At 48.8% G+C, this 15,732-nt stretch overlaps 2 protein-coding genes across 4 annotated transcripts in view; both read left to right on the top strand.

Moving 5' to 3' along the window:
• The window catches only part of otud4 (OTU deubiquitinase 4), a 30,279-nt gene extending 21,319 nt beyond the window's left edge, over window positions 1-8,960 (top strand). Inside the window, exons 13-19 of the mRNA XM_042328005.1 lie at window positions 63-240; window positions 3,162-3,321; window positions 4,985-5,032; window positions 5,811-6,564; window positions 6,742-7,003; window positions 8,696-8,736; window positions 8,865-8,960. Coding sequence (XP_042183939.1) covers window positions 63-240; window positions 3,162-3,321; window positions 4,985-5,032; window positions 5,811-6,564; window positions 6,742-6,938 — 1,337 coding nt within the window. The 3' untranslated portion in view covers window positions 6,939-7,003; window positions 8,696-8,736; window positions 8,865-8,960. The remainder of the gene's footprint in view (window positions 1-62; window positions 241-3,161; window positions 3,322-4,984; window positions 5,033-5,810; window positions 6,565-6,741; window positions 7,004-8,695; window positions 8,737-8,864) is intronic.
• A 729-nt stretch (window positions 8,961-9,689) lies between these two features.
• LOC121847376 (protein lingerer-like) lies at window positions 9,690-15,391 on the top strand. Of its 3 annotated transcripts, none has more exons than XM_042328008.1 (3): window positions 9,690-9,989; window positions 10,033-10,277; window positions 14,469-15,391. In XM_042328008.1, the coding sequence occupies exons 2-3, from the start codon at window positions 10,224-10,226 to the stop codon at window positions 15,078-15,080; spliced, it is 666 nt and encodes a 221-aa protein (XP_042183942.1). In that variant the 5' UTR covers window positions 9,690-9,989; window positions 10,033-10,223; the 3' UTR covers window positions 15,081-15,391. The 3 variants fall into 3 exon arrangements, with proteins under 3 accessions (XP_042183942.1, XP_042183940.1, XP_042183941.1); XM_042328007.1 differs by having other exon boundaries at window positions 9,722-9,774; window positions 9,818-10,277; XM_042328006.1 differs by having other exon boundaries at window positions 9,690-10,277.
• Window positions 15,392-15,732: the final 341 nt, after the last annotated feature.

Raw genomic sequence — 15,732 nt, 5'->3', positions numbered from 1 at the left:
TTAGAATGAGCTGTGTTCTGTTGTTGAACCCTCTCAACTCTTCCCTCTCTCTCTCTCTCCAGATTGGGAGGGCAGGGGAAGAGGGAGGAAGTCAGGGAAGCCTTCAACGCCGTCGGCAACGCCGTCTGTCTCCCAGGCTAAAGGACCCTCCCAAAGTGGTGGGCGTGGTGTCCAGAAGCAGCACTCTTGGCCCCTGCAGGCCACTGTAGAGGAGGGAGGTGCCCGGAGCACCAACACCAGGTCTGTTTGGACCCCAATACTAAATTTTTACACAGATCTCAGATGGGAAAACAAACCATCAATCTACAAACAATTTCCCCATAATGACAAAACAAAAAGACGTTTTAATTTTTGTTTGCAAAACCCTGAAATATCACATTTACGTAAGTATTCAGACTCAGTACCTTGTTGAAGCACCTTTGGAAGCGATTACAGAATTGAGTCTTCTTGGGTATGACCTTACAAGCTTGGCACACTTGTATTTGGGGAGTTTCTCCCATTATTCTCTGAAGATCCTCTCAAGCTCTGTCAGGTTGGATGGGGAGCGTTTCTGCACAGCTATTTTCTGGTCTCTCCAGAGATGTTCGATCGGGTTCAAGTCCGGGCTCTGGCTGGGCTACTCAAGGACATTCAAAGACTTGTCCTGAAGCCACTCCTACGTTGTCTTGGCTGTGTGCTTAGGGTTGTTGTCCTGTTGGAAGGTGAACCTTCACCTCAGTCTGAGGTTCTGAGCGCTCTGGAGCAGGTTTTCATCAAGGATCTCTCTGTACTTTGCTCCGTTGATCTTTCCCTCGATCCTGACTAGTCTCCCAGTCCCTGTCACTGAAAAACATCCCCACAGCAGGATTCTGCCACCACCATGCTTCACCGTACGGATGGTGCCAGGTTTCGTCTAGACGTGACGCTTGGCATTCAAGCCAAAGAGTTCAATCTTTGTTTCTTCAGACCACAGAATCTTGTTTCCCATGGTTTGAGAGTCTTTAGGTGCCTTTTGGCAACCTCCAAGTGGGCTGTCCTGTGCATTTTACTGAGGAGTGGCTTCCATCTAGCCACTCTACCTTTTAAAGGCCTGATTTGGTGAAGTGCTACAGAGATGGTTGTCCTTCTGGAAGGTTCTCTGGAGCTCTGTCAGGGACCTTCAATGCTGCAGAAATGTTTTGGTACTCTTGCCCAGATCTGTGCCTCAACACAATCCTGTCTCTGAGCTCTACGGACAGTTCCTTCGACCTCATGGCTGGGTTTTGTTTTGACGTGCACTGTCAACTGTGGGACCTAATGTGAATCGTTTCACGAAACTAGGCGTATGTCGCGCTTCACTTAATTAAATGTTTTATCAAAATGCCTTCTGGGACATGTGAACTTTCATGTGCCTTAATAACAAACTTGTATTCCATCTATAAATACAAATAAAATAGTTAAATGACCATTTGCTTAGGAATAAGCAAGGAGCCTTCCCACTAGCCATGATTGGCTTAAATAATGTATGGGCTGGACATGCTGAGAGAGATGAGTTTGGATTGGTCTGCCATGTAGCAAGCTTCTGTCAATAACGTTCAGTGTTGACAGCTCTTTCTACCGCACTGTTTTTTTCCAGTCATCCAGAACAGCGTGTGCTCTCATGCATGCTTCAGTGTTGCTTTCCTCGAAGCGAGCATAGAAGGCATTTAGCTCGTCTGGTAGGCTCCCGTCACTGGGCAGCTCGCGTCTGGGTTTCCCTTTGTAGTCCGTAATAGTTTTCAAGCCCTGCCACATCAGACGAGCATCAGAGCCGGTGTAGTAGGATTCAATCTTAATCAATTTAGACAAGTTTGTCGGGTAAGCATCATCTAATAACAATAACATATTTTTGGGGGACTCTTAGTGCATCGTAGCAATATCAAAAACAATCACTACCTTTTACACCTGCTATATTTTGTGCATGTGACAAATGAACATTTATTGGATATAGCATGTGTTTAGTACATGTCCTCACATGTGAATCCTTAAAGAGATGGGCGGGGCTAAAGCTTAAGAGGGTGTGAACAATGCTGAATGGGTGGGGCTAAAGCTTAAGAGGGTGTGAACAATGCTGATTGGGTGGGGCTAAAGCTTCAGAGGGTGTGAACAATGCTGAATGGGTGGAAACAAAGACGAGCTCTCCTGTAGTAGTACCAAAACATTCAGGGGCCAATTTCTCAAAAAGTGGGGTTACAAGTTTATCAACTTTACAAGCAGAATTACTTTCCCATTGTTCCTTGAGTGTATTGGATATACCATTTTCTAGCGCTGAAAACTCTACTTTTATCCAATGTTAAAAAACGAAACCGCATTTTCAAATTTTGCTACTTAAGACCGAATCCAGGTTGTCGGTCACACATGGACAGGTGTTTGCCTTTCCAAATCATGTCCAATCAACTGAATTTACCACAGGTGTCTGTGATGGATGATCAATGGAAACAGGATGCACCTGAGCTCAATTTGAGTCTTCTAGCAAAAGGGTCTGAATACTTACTTAAATAAGGTATTTCTGTTTTATTTTTTAATTTTTTTTATGACATTTGCAAAAATGAATAAACCTGTTTTCACTTTGTCATTATGGGGTGTGTGTAGATTGATGAGGGACATGTTTTATGGGATCCATTTTTAGAATGAGGCCGGAACTTAACAAAATGTGTGAAAAAGTCAAGGGGGTCTGAATACTTTCCGAATGCACTATTACTCATTATTGACTGTGTTGGCTGGTTATTGACTGGCTGGTTATTGACTGGCTGGTTATTGACTGGCTGGTTATTGACTGGCTGGTTATTGACTGGCTGGTTAATGACTGTGTTGGCTGGTTATTGACTGTGTTGGCTGGTTATTGACTGTGTTGGCTGGTTATTGACTGTGTTGGCTGGTTATTGACTGTGTTGGCTGGTTATTGACTGTGTTGGCTGTGTGGGCTGGTTATTGGCTGTGTGGGCTGGTTATTGGCTGTGTGGGCTGGTTATTGGCTGTGTGGGCTGGTTATTGACTGTGGGCTGGTTATTGACTGGGGGCTGGTTATTGACTGTGTGGGCTGGTTATTGGCTGGCTGGTTATTGACGTTGTTGGCTGTGTGAGCTGGTTATTGACTGGGGGCTGGTTATTGACTGTGTGGGCTGGTTATTGACTGTGTGGGCTGGTTATTGACTGTGTATCAGGAGACCCTCTTCCAGCTCTGTGTCAGAGGCAGCTACAGTAGCAGCAGTAGCAGCATTTGGTCTATCAGAGGCCCAGCGTCAAGCCAAAGAGGAGGAGCAGAGGAACTTGGCCCTGCTGGAGATGGAGCTACGGGATGAGAGAAGCTTCCCTGCACTGGGGGTGAGGAGGAGGCGTGTGTCTGGGGGGCGAGGATGAGGCGAGGAGGAGGCGTGTGTCTGGGGGGGGGGGAGGAGGCGTGTGTCGAGGAGGAGGCGTGTGTCTGGGGGCGAGGAGGAGGCGTGTGTCTGGGAGGGGGTGAGGAGGCGTGTGTCTGGGGGGGGTGAGGAGGCGTGTGTCTGGGGGGGTGAGGAGGCGTGTGTCTGGGGGGGGGAGGCGTGTGTCTGAGGAGGCGTGTGTCTGGGGGGTGAGGAGGCGTGTGTCTGGGGGGAGGAGGAGGCGTGTGTCTGGGGGGAGGAGGAGGAGGCGTGTGTCTGGGGGGTGAGGAGGAGGAGGCGTGTGTCGGGGGGGTGAGGAGGAGGCTGCGTGTGTCTGGGGGGGGGAGGCGTGAGGAGGAGGCGTGTCTGTCGGGGGGGGGGGAGGAGGAGGCGTGTGTATGGGGGGGGGAGGAGGGAGGCGTGTGAGGAGGAGGCGTGTGTATGGGGGGGGGGTGAGGAGGAGGCGTGTGTCTGGGGGGGGGGTGAGGAGGAAGCGTGTGTCTGGGGGGGGTGAGGAGGGGCGTGTGTCTGGGGGGGGGGAGGCGTGTGTCTGGGGGAGGAGGCGTGTGTCTGGGGGGGAGGGAGGATGAGGCGTGTGTCTGGGGGCGAGGATTAGGCGTGTGTCTGGGGGCGAGGATTAGGCGTGTGTCTGGGGGGGAGGCGAGGATGAGGCGTGTGTCTGGGGGGGGAGGCGAGGATGAGGCGTGTGTCTGGGGGCGAGGATGAGGCGTGTGTCTGGGGGGGAGGAGGAGGCGAGGATGGGCGTGTGTCTGGGGGGTGTCTGGGGGTGAGGATGAGGCGTGTGTCTGGGGGCGAGGATGAGGCGTGTGTCTGGGGGCGAGGATGAGGCGTGTGTCTGGGGGGGAGGATGAGGCGTGTGTCTGGGGGCGGGGAGGATGAGGCGTGTGTCTGTGGGGGGAGGAGGCGTGTGTCTGGGGGAGGCGAGTGTCTGGGGGGTGAGTGTCTGGGGGTGGGCGTGTGTCTGGGGGGGGTGAGGAGAGGCGTGTGTCTGGGGGGCAAGGATGAGGCGTGTGTCTGGGGGGCAAGGAGGAGGCGTGTGTTTGGGGGGGGAGAGGAGGAGGCGTGTGTCTGGGGGGTGATGAGGTGAGTGTCTGGGGGGTGGGCGTGTGTCTGGGGGGAGGCGAGTGTCTGGGGGGGGGGTGAGTGTCTGGGGGTGGGCGTGTGTCTGGGGGGGGGGTGAGGAGGCGTGTGTCTGGGGGCGAGGAGGAGGCGTGTGTCTGGGGGGGCGAGGAGGAGGCATGTGTCAATGTTTTTTTGTTAAGACTATACTTAACCCATGATAAACTTCTCCTCCTGCTGTCCCCGCTGTCTCTGTCCTCTCCGTCCCCGCTGTCTCTGTCCTCTCCGTCCCCGCTGTCTCTGTCCTCTCCGTCCCTGCTGTCTCTGTCCTCTCCGTCCCTGCTGTCTCTGTCCTCTCCGTCCCTGCTGTCTCTGTCCTCTCCGTCCCTGCTGTCTCTGTCCCCTCCGTCCCCGCTGTCTCTGTCCCCTCTGTCCCCGCTGTCCCTGCTGTCTCTGTCCCCGCTGCCTCTGTCCCCTCTGTCCCTGCTGTCTCTGTCCCCTCTGTCCCTGCTGTCTCTGTCCCCTCTGTCTTTCTGTCTCTCTCTCAGGTGGTGTCTCATGCCAGTGAGGTGAAGAAGAGGACAGGCAGAGGCATGGTGAGTTCCATTCTAAACACTTTGAATTGTCTCTATTTCTCAACTGTGGGTTGGTCTGTCTGGAGGGCCTGTGGGTGGGTTTGTCTGTTTGTGGGTGTGTCTGTCTGTTTGTGGGTGTGTCTGTCTGTCTCTGTCTGTCTGGAGGGCCTGTGGGTGGGTTTGTCTGTTTGTGGGTGTGTCTGTCTGTTTGTGGGTGTGTCTGTCTGTCTCTGTCTGTCTGGAGGGCCTGTGGGTGGGTTTGTCTGTTTGTGGGTGGGTTTGTCTGTTTGTGGGTGGGTTTGTCTGTTTGTGGGTGGGTTTCTGTCTCTGTCTGTCTGGAGGGCCTGTGGGTGGGTTTGTCTGTTTGTGGGTGGGTTTCTGTCTGTTTGTGGGTGTGTCTGTCTGTCTGTCTCTGTCTGTCTGGAGGGCCTGTGGGTGGGTTTGTCTGTTTGTGGGTGGGTTTCTGTCTGTTTGTGGGTGTGTCTGTCTGTCTCTGTCTGTCTGGAGGGCCTGTGGGTGGGTTTGTCTGTTTGTGGGTGTGTCTGTCTGTCTCTGTCTGTCTGTCTGGAGGGCCTGTGGGTGGGTTTGTCTGTTTGTGGGTGGGTTTCTGTCTGTGTCTGTCTGTTTGTGGGTGTGTCTGTCTGTCTCTGTCTGTCTGGAGGGCCTGTGGGTGGGTTTGTCTGTCAGTGGGTGCGTCTGTCTCTGTGTCTGTCTGTCTGGAGGGCCTGTGGGTGCGTCTGTGTCTGTCTGTCTGAAGGGTCTGTGGGTGACGCTAATCTTTACCTGTTGTGTTTTGTAGAGGAGATCAACACTAGAGGAGGAGAGGAAGACCCCATCACCTCCTTCTCCTAACCTTCCTCCCACTCCTAACCTTCTTCCTACTCCTAACCTTCCTCCTACTCCTAACCTTCCTCCCACTCCTAACCTTCCTGCCACTCCTAACCTTCCTGCCACTCCTAACCTTCCTGCCACTCCTAACCTTCCTCCCACTCCTAACCTTCCTCCCACTCCTAACCTTCCTCCCACTCCTAACCTTCCTCCCACTCCTAACCTTCCTCCCACTCCTAACCTTCCTCCCACTCCTACCCTTCCTGATACTCCTAACCTTCCTCTTACTCCTACCCTTCCTGCTACTCCTAACCTTCCTGATACTCCTAACCTTCCTCCTACTCCTAACCTTCCTGATCCTCCAACCACCATTCCTTCCACCCCTATCCATGTCAACTCCTGGCCTAAAACAACTGCTGCTGTTCCGGTCGTCCCCACCCCTCACCTCACCCCACCTGTGTCTGGGGTTTTAACTGCCCTACCTCTGGTGACCTCTGTGCCCGACACGGTGACCTCTGTGCCCGACACGGTGACTTCTGTGCCCGACACGGTGGACCAATCCCCTCAGACAATACAGACTGTCCCCCTCAACCCCCTCTCTGAATCTCACCCACCCCTCCTCTCTTCCACAATCTGGTCAACCCTATCTACCCCAATGTTCTCTCTCCCAGCCCCCCTCTCCCTGGATCCTCCATCCAGTGAGGTCTCCTCAGCCTACACCCCAGGTAACATCCCCTAAAGTGTTCCACTCACCTTTTGTGTTTGTTTTCTATGTTACCTAATAAAGAAGTTATTTACTTGTATCTCCTTGTAGTTTACCTCTCAGTTCATCTCAATGCTGCCACCTTGGCAGGATTTGTTAAAGAACAAGTACAAATACAATTGTCTCTCCTCTTCAACAGCTTTATCCCACATCGGTGTTCCCCCCACTTCCTTCCTCCCCACCAACCACCCACCTCACCCCTCCAACCACCCTTCCCTTCCCCCCGGGCTCTCCCCAGCCCCTCTCCAGCCCCAGACTGTCACCCAGCCCCCTGTCGTTCCACCAGCTGGCTCATCTCTACCAAGACCCCTTGTTCCCAGGGTTCCCTTTGTCTGACAGGGAAGAGATCGTCCAGACTCCCCCTTATTCTTATATCCACACGGGAGAGGACCTGCCACGAGGTGAGTAGTGAAATATATATTTTATTATTGTCCCCTAACCCTACCACCCGTTAACTAATGGACAACAACACTTAGACTTCTACTTCCAGCTCATACATACCAGAGGTGTGGACTCGGGGTCACATGACGCGGGTCACAAATATGATGACTTGCAACTCGACTTTGACACCAATGACTCGTGACTTAACTTGGACTTGAGCCTTTTGACTCGATCTGACTTGATAGCCTCTCCAAGCCTCCCCAAGCCTCCCCAAGCCTCCCCCTCCCCAGGCCTCCCCAGGCCTCCCCAAGCCCCCAGGCCCCCCACCTCCCATCCCTCTCCAAGCCTCCCAAACCCTCTCCAAGCCTCCCCTCCCAACCCTCCCAAACCCTCTCCCTCCCCAACCCTCCCCAAGCCTCTCCAAGCCTCCCCAACCCAAAACAAGCTTCATATGGACAGTACCAAAACAAATGATCTAATGATTCTGCCTCTTCGCAGTAAAAATCTGCAGAGCTGAGATGGTTGCATCACCCATATAGAACATTCTATTGGTTGCAAAAATTTTGTATAATTTAAAAATTTAAGTTTTGAATCTGGTGGTGTTTTGCGTATCAGTTCATAAACCATGTGACATGGTACGTCTACAATCTCCTCCCAACTGGCCTCCAATCTATATGGCACAGCTGTTCATTTTTTTTGTAATCCTTAAATTAAACTGGTATACTTTTTTTTATTTATCACAATTTTCTTGAGCCGATTTTGGTCTTTAATTCAGGGCCGACATACAAGCTCCTTACTTTCTCCCCCTTCCTCTTGCATTTTTGTGGTAATTCTACAATTTGTTTTTAGTCTGTTGTAATTTTGGGTAGAGCAGACATTTCCATATATTTTTGTTAGCTGCATGTGTGACTCAACTCCACCAGTCATATTTATGATATTATTTACAAATATTATACTACACGGTAATGTATAAGTTCATATTTTTTACTAATCCAATAAGTAATATAGTACATAATTTGGTTTTAATCCAGAGAGGTTAGCAAAAGTATCTAGATCCTCTGAGGCTGTGGAGGGATTCAGATTGTGGTTTGAAAAGAATGGTGTGAGGTAGCCTAGTGGTTAGAGCAGGTAGCCTAGTGGTTAGAGCAGGTAGCCTAGTGGTTAGAGCAGGTAGCCTAGTGGTTAGAGCAGGTAGCCTAGTGGTTAGAGCAGGTAGCCTAGTGGTTAGAGCAGGTAGCCTAGTGGTTAGAGCAGGTAGCCTAGTGGTTCAGTCCTGCATTTCTAGGCCTTTCATATTAATATTGCATCTAGTTTTAACAGCTAACATTTCAATGGCCATATTAAATAGATATGCTGATAGTGGACAACCTTGTTTTACTCCTCTTGACAGTTTATACTTTCTGAGATGTAACCATTTATTTACTATTTTACACCTGGTGTTACTATACATAACTTTAACCCATTTATATAAGAGATTCTCCAAAATGTAAATATTTCAGGAATTTATATGTAAATTCTAGTCGTACTTTATCAAAAGCCTTTTCAAAATCGGCTCTGAATACCAGGCCTGGTTTCCCAGAGTTCATAGTGTTCTATTGTTTCCAGAACTTATATTATCCCCAATGTGTCGTCCATGTAAAACACCTGTCTGAATACGATGAATAATATCTGACAAAACTTTTTTTTTTAATGTTTAAATACTCTCTCTACAGATGTCAACATCCTGAGGTTTTTCTTCAACCTTGGTGTGAAGGTAATGACCAAACTACATTGCCTAGCAGCGTATCTTGGTAGCTCTTAACAAGTGTCTGTAAATACGCTACTGACCAACACACTTGCACTATTTTCCTCCCCCTGCCCCTCCCTCCCTTCCCCCTCCAGGCGTTCACCAACCCCATGTGGCCCCCCACTCTTACATCCTCCCTCTTCACCAGGCCTACAGCATGCAGCCCAAACTACCCTCAGTCTCCCTCCCCTCTTCCCACTGGTACCCCTCCCACCCCTCCACCGCGCCCCAGGAGGGGTACGGACACCCCCACCCTCAGTACCCCACCCCCTCGGGTTTGGGGGGCCACCATCTGCATGACAATCTCCAGAGATCAACCCCCCAATCGGCTGCAGAACCTCCCCAGCATATGGAGTTCAGATACGGGCAGGATGGGCGCTCCGCCCTGGGGTATCCTTCCAACCGCCACCTTCACCCTGCCTCAACCCAGCCCGTGCCATTCCAGCCACGTATGGCTGGCTCTCTACCCTGGTGTAGCAACGTTACCCCGCGACAGAACGCCTACACTGGGGTATGCTCTGTACCCACACCCCTGACACAATACTCTCCACAAGCACCCCAACCTGCACCTCCCAACCAGTACCCGACTGCACCTCCCAACCAGTACCCGACTGCACCCCAATCCTCTACCCACACCTCTCAAGCTCAGCCCTACACTCCAGCTCCAGCCGCCTCCCCTCCCGCCGTACCCCAGTACCAATCAGCGTCTCTGGGGTACCCTCCCCCGAGGCTGCCCAGTGGGAACCAGACCCAAGGACCGCTGGATCCTTGCCCCGCCAGCGGTGCCTCTTCCCTGGGTATGAGGTCCAGCCACAGCCCCCTGGGGAACCCTAATACTACCTCTGTTGTCAATATTACTACTGATGCTGCTGCTACTACCTTGTCTAGTACTACTGCTTCCAACACAGAGAGAGGTGAGTGCTGACCTTTACATTTTGTGATCGATTTATTATTATTTTTTTTTCCAACTTATCTCTTTTTACTTCTTTACTCAAAGATTTAGAGGTTGAACACGTTCTCTCACTTTACGAACAGAGAGGGTTTAGAGGTTGAACACGTTCTCTCACTTTACGAACAGAGAGGATTTAGAGGTTGAACATGTTCTCTCACTTTACGAACAGAGAGGATTTAGAGGTTGAACACGTTCTCTCACTTTACGAACAGAGAGGATTTAGAGGTTGAACACGTTCTCTCACTTTACGAACAGAGAGGATTTAGAGGTTGAACATGTTCTCTCACTTTACGAACAGAGAGGATTTAGAGGTTGAACACGTTCTCTCACTTTACGAACAGAGGATTTAGACCTAATTTAATTTCTCTAGTAGGAACCTTTTTTAAAAGTTATTTATGGTAATCAATGATATAAGTGGACGGTTTGGTCGGTCTCTGTTCGGGTTATTGTCTCAGCTTTACAGACTGTTCTTGCAGGCTTCGCAGACAGAGGACAGGGAGACATGAAGACGGCTGGCACTCTGCTAGTGAACCCTCCTCCTCCTCCTACTGAGCAGGTAAGCCTTGATGGAGCAGCAATGGCGTCCTAACTAAGTGGGCGACATCGTTTGCCAAAGTATTGTTAAAAAAAAAAGTGCATGGTCGGAGAGAATGTTAGCATTTTAGCTAACCCTTTACCCTTTCCCTAACTTTAACCTAGTTCTCCTAACCTGCTGCGCTAGTTCTCCTAACCTGCTGGGTTAGTTCTCCACACCTGCGGGGGTTAGTTCTCCACACCTGCGGGGTTAGTTCTCCACACCTGCGGGGTTAGTTCTCCACACCTGCGGGGGTTAGTTCTCCACACCTGCGGGGTTAGTTCTCCACACCTGCGGGGTTAGTTCTCCACACCTGCGGGGTTAGTTCTCCACACCTGGGGGGGTTCTCCACACCTGGGGGTTAGTTCTCCACACCTGCCGGGGTTAGTTCTCCACACCTGCCGGGGTTAGTTCTCCACATGGTCCAGGGCTGTATGGTCCACTGTGTTACACTATAGATGGGCTGTATGGTCCACTATGTTACAATAATACACTATAGATGGGCTGTATGGTCCACTGTGTTACACTATAGATGGGCTGTATGGTCCACTATGTTACACTATAGATGGGCTGTGTGGTCCACTGTGTTACACTATAGATGGGCTGTATGGTCCACTGTGTTACAATAATACACTATAGATGGGCTGTGTGGTCCACTATGTTACACTATAGATGGGCTGTATGGTCCACTGTGTTACAATAATACACTATAGATGGGCTGTATGGTCCACTATGTTACACTACAGATGGGCTGTATGGTCCACTATGTTACAATAATACACTATAGATGGGCTGAATGGTCCACTATGTTACAATAATACACTATAGATGGGCTGTTTGGTCCACTGTGTTACACTATAGATGGGCTGTATGGTCCACTGTGTTACACTATAGATGGGCTGTATGGTCCACTATGTTACACTAATACACTATAGATGGGCTGTATGGTCCACTATGTTACACTATAGATGGGCTGTGTGGTCCACTGTGTTACAATAATACACTATAGATGGGCTGTATGGTCCACTATGTTACAATTATACACTATAGATGGGCTGTATGGTCCACTATGTTACAATAATACACTATAGATTGGCTGTATGGTCCACTGTGTTACAATAATACACTATAGATGGGCTGTATGGTCCACTATGTTACACTATAGATGGGCTGTATGGTCCACTATGTTACACTATAGATGGGCTGTATGGTCCACTATGTTACACTATAGATGGGCTGTGTGGTCCTCTATGTTACACTATAGATGGGCTGTATGGTCCACTATGTTACAATAATACACTATAGATGGGCTGTATGGTCCACTATGTTACAATAATACACTATAGATGGGCTGTATGGTCCACTATGTTACACTATAGATGGGCTGTGGTCCACTATGTTACACTATAGATGGGCTGTGTGGTCCACTATGTTACACTATAGATGGGCTGTGTGGTCCACTATGTTACAATAATACACTATAGATGGGCTGTATGGTCCACTATGTTACAATAATACACTATAGATGGGCTGTTTGGTCCACTGTGTTACAATAATACACTATAGATGGGCTGTTTGGTCCACTGTGTTACACTATAGATGGGCTGTATGGTCCACTGTGTTACACTATAGATGGGCTGTATGGTCCACTGTGTTACACTATAGATGGGCTGTATGGTCCACTATGTTACACTATAGATGGGCTGTTTGGTCCACTGTGTTACACTATAGATGGGCTGTATGGTCCACTATGTTACACTATAGATGGGCTGTATGGTCCACTGTGTTAATCATTTTAACATTTTATAAAAAATGTTATTCGGCTCATTACTGGAGTGTTACGTTCCCCAGCTAGAAAACCAAAAATGTCGCTCAAACAAAAGTGGGATTTTAGGAGGGGTTCTGAAAGACACTCATGGGGGGTCCACTGGAAGATGACTAGTAACAACAACTGGGCCCTAAAAGACTCCCAACATGAGTGGCCAGCCTCTAAATGTCACCTGGGCCATCCTCTAAATGTCACCTGGGCCATCCTCTACATGTCACCTGGGCCATCCTCTACATGTCACCTGGGCCATCCTCTAAATGTCACCTGGGCCATCCTCTAAATGTCACCTGGGCCATCCTCTAAATGTCACCTGGGCCATCCTCTAAATGTCACCTGGGCCAGCTTCTAAATGTCACCTGGGCCAGCTTCTAATTGTCACCTGGGCCAGCTTCTAATTGTCACCTGGGCCAGCTTCTAATTGTCACCTGGGCCAGCTTCTAAATGTCACCTGGGCCAGCTTCTAAATGTCACCTGGGCCAGCCTCTAAATGTCACCTGGGCTAAATGTCACCTGGGCCAGCCAGGTGAAAAACCTGACCACTAACGAGATGGCAACCAGCACAGGTGTGACACCAATCAGTGCGTCCCAAGTGCAACCTCTAAATATAAATGTAAATATATACACCTTCCCCTCTAAATATAAATATATACACCTTCCCCTCTAAATATAAATGGGAAAAAAAAACAAAGCCTGGAACACCTTCCCCCTTAAGACAACAAATATATCCTATATTTTTGTTGGACAAGTTTGCTCACCCCCACCAGAAAACAACTTTTGTTACACAACATCAACTTAAATGCGTTGCCTTTTCTTATATAAACATGCTTTCCACTCCTTTTTACTTCTACCTACAACCATGGTCAAGAGACACTGATTATTTGCTTTGGGTGAAAGGAGCAACGCAATCCACGAGAACCTCGTCAAAAGCAGGAGAATAGGCTGCAAACGTGCTTGGCGCAAACGGAACCAGAAATAAGATTGGACTCGAGTTCCACATTATACAAAGGAACCTCCATGCAACCCACCTCCATGACTTTGTACTAATACACTGTAACCAGTTGCTGTAGTGTCAGACAAAGGCAAAACACCCCTCAAAATGAAGGACCGGGGCCTCAATGTCTCGCAGTATCTTCTCTGGCTTGCTTAATGTCATCGCCACTCTCTGCAGAGACACGAACCCGTCTGAAATGAAAAGGTTCATACCCATCTGATTCAAAATCTTGTTTAGGAGATAAACCAGAGACTTAATGGGTTGGAGAACAATTTATTAATTTTTTTCCTCTCAAATTCTCTTTCAACTTAGAGATACAATGTCCTTTCTCACTGAAGTAATGACAAATGGGCAGATATGAAAAGAAAAAAAAAACGTTTTCTGTTCATCTTTATCTTTGGGCAGTAAAGGACTGAAATCTTCCAGTAGGCGTTGACTTCTCTGGGTTTAATTTTTTGTAAACGTAGGGATAACTAATGGGTGTTTTTTGTTTTGAAAGACAAAACTCAGAGAACCGACCCAAAATACATACTTTTGTTCCCTTTTCAACTCAACATGGCGTTGTGACAAAACTCATCTGCAAGAACTGCAGCTTTCTCAAAGAGTGAGATCCTTGTGCTCATAAAACTAGGAAGCAAACCTTTCGTGAAAGCAATTCTTGAATTGCTTGAAGTATATGCGTCTTTTTAAGTCGAGGTCCTTGAGAACCACCCCACCGACCCAAAAGACATGCTTTTGTTCCCTTTCCAACTCAACATGGCGTTGTGATCGGTCTTTCGTAATTTACGTAACCGTTTGTCTGTGGGACCAACTCGTAAAGCCTGAAGGATAACATCTTTTAACAGTGTCATAATCTGGACTCTGGTCGAGAGGGAAAGCGACGGTACATTTTCTGAGCGTTTCTCACCAGAACACTTTGGAAGAGCAGTGACCAAATGTCTGGCGGCCATTTTAGGGAATCCTGCTCAAACAGACATGAATCCACTTCCTTTCCAATGAATGGCGGTACAAGTTGGCTGTTTCCCTTACTATGTTGAGGGTGCAGGATCTTGTTCTCCATGATTTATGGTAGTCTCTCTAATCACCTATTCTGAAACTCTGCTGTGTTCAAAATACACTTTTTGGTAAACGTCCATGATTTTATTTTGTTAGCCTGTGTGTTTATGCAACTTTTGAAATGATTCGACCAATCTTCTAACCCCTGAAGGTGGATGTCAGTGACACTCGACCCAAATGTGTATTTTGATCGACTTAAATTTTAGTCATGGGATTTTGTTGTTGTTGATTTCATCTGTGTGTAGTGTTTCTGATTTTGTACTGTTACTAATCCCTCTATCTCTCTTACCTCTCTCAGGTCACATGGGTCCCCGAGGGTCACCTGATAACAACAGTAAGTGCCCAGACCATGTTCAAGGATGTATCCGTCGGCATGGCGATGCAGGGTGCGGGCGACGCCCCCATGACCCAGAGCGGGGCGGAGTTTAACGTGAAAACGACCAATGACACGACGGGGGGGAGCTGGGGCGAGACTTCATATTTAGTGCCCCAGGCCCCAAGCGGCGTAACATCATTGGACCGAGACTGGGAGGGAGGGGAGTGGCTAGACCCTAATGACCACACCCTCAGAAACGGAAAGAAGTTCTACAGTCGCTCCTTCAGAGGTGGAGGAGGGAGGGGAGGACACGAGGAGGGAGGAGGAGCCAGAGGGTATAGAGAGAACCGTTGGAGGGGTGAGAGACGGGGGGTAGGAGGTTACCGAGGAGTGGGGAGGAGAGATAACAGGGAAGGTTTCCGGGAACAAGACCGAGGGGACAGGAAGCAGGAAGGAAGAGGGGGCGATGCCACCTCTAAAGGACAAAATGTGAGGGGTCGGGGGAGGAGCTACCACTACAATCAACAGCAATCCAATGGCAGAGAGGCAGGCTACTCTAGTGGGATGAGGAACCCCCCTTATACAGATTTGTGAGATTTGATTGGCTGATATGGCTTTTTTTTTGGGGGGGATTGTTTATATTTTTGTTTTTTTCTGATTTGGTATTTTAATCGTCTGGTTTGTGGGATTATATAGCTGTCGTTGGACTCGTCTTTTAAAAAAGAAAAAAAAATGTGTCTTTCTCCATGTTATTGTTGCTTTCTGGACTCAGGCTGTATCCCATATATAGTGCACTACCCCCCCATAGGGCCCTGGTCAAAAGTAGTGCACTACCCCCCCATAGGGCCCTGGTCAAAAGTAGTGCACTACCCCCCCATAGGGCCCTGGTCAAAAGTAGTGCACTACCCCCCATAGGGCCCTGGTCAAAAGTAGTGCACTACCCCCCATAGGGCCCTGGTCAAAAGTAGTGCACTACCCCCCCCATAGGGCCCTGGTCAAAAGTAGTGCACTACCCCCCCATAGGGCCCTGGTCAAAAGTAGTGCACTATATAGGGATTAGGGTGTCATTTGGGATACAAACTATCTCCTCTGAAAGATGTTAATCCTGCACAGGTAGTTAATGTTATTCCAGATAATGTTATTCCAGATAATGTTATTCCAGATAATGTTATTCCAGATAATGTTATTCCAGATAATGTTATTCCAGATAATGTTATTCCAGATAATGTTATTCCACTTAGATGTT

This window comes from Oncorhynchus tshawytscha, linkage group LG10 (genome assembly GCF_018296145.1).
Source record: "Oncorhynchus tshawytscha isolate Ot180627B linkage group LG10, Otsh_v2.0, whole genome shotgun sequence".
NCBI lineage: Eukaryota > Metazoa > Chordata > Actinopteri > Salmoniformes > Salmonidae > Oncorhynchus > Oncorhynchus tshawytscha.
Note: the sequence above shows the minus strand (reverse complement) of the source record. Positions and strands in the feature narration are given on the sequence as shown.

What these genes read in the sequence shown, in the direction of transcription:
- LOC121847376 (XM_042328008.1), top strand. Translation starts at nt 10,224, where the DNA reads ATGAAGACGGCTGGCACTCTGCTAGTGAACCCTCCTCCTCCTCCTACT. An exon ending in CTCCTCCTCCTACTGAGCAG is followed by an intron (nt 10,278 to 14,468) that starts GTAAGCCTTGAT and finishes TACCTCTCTCAG; the next exon opens with GTCACATGGGTCCCCGAGGG.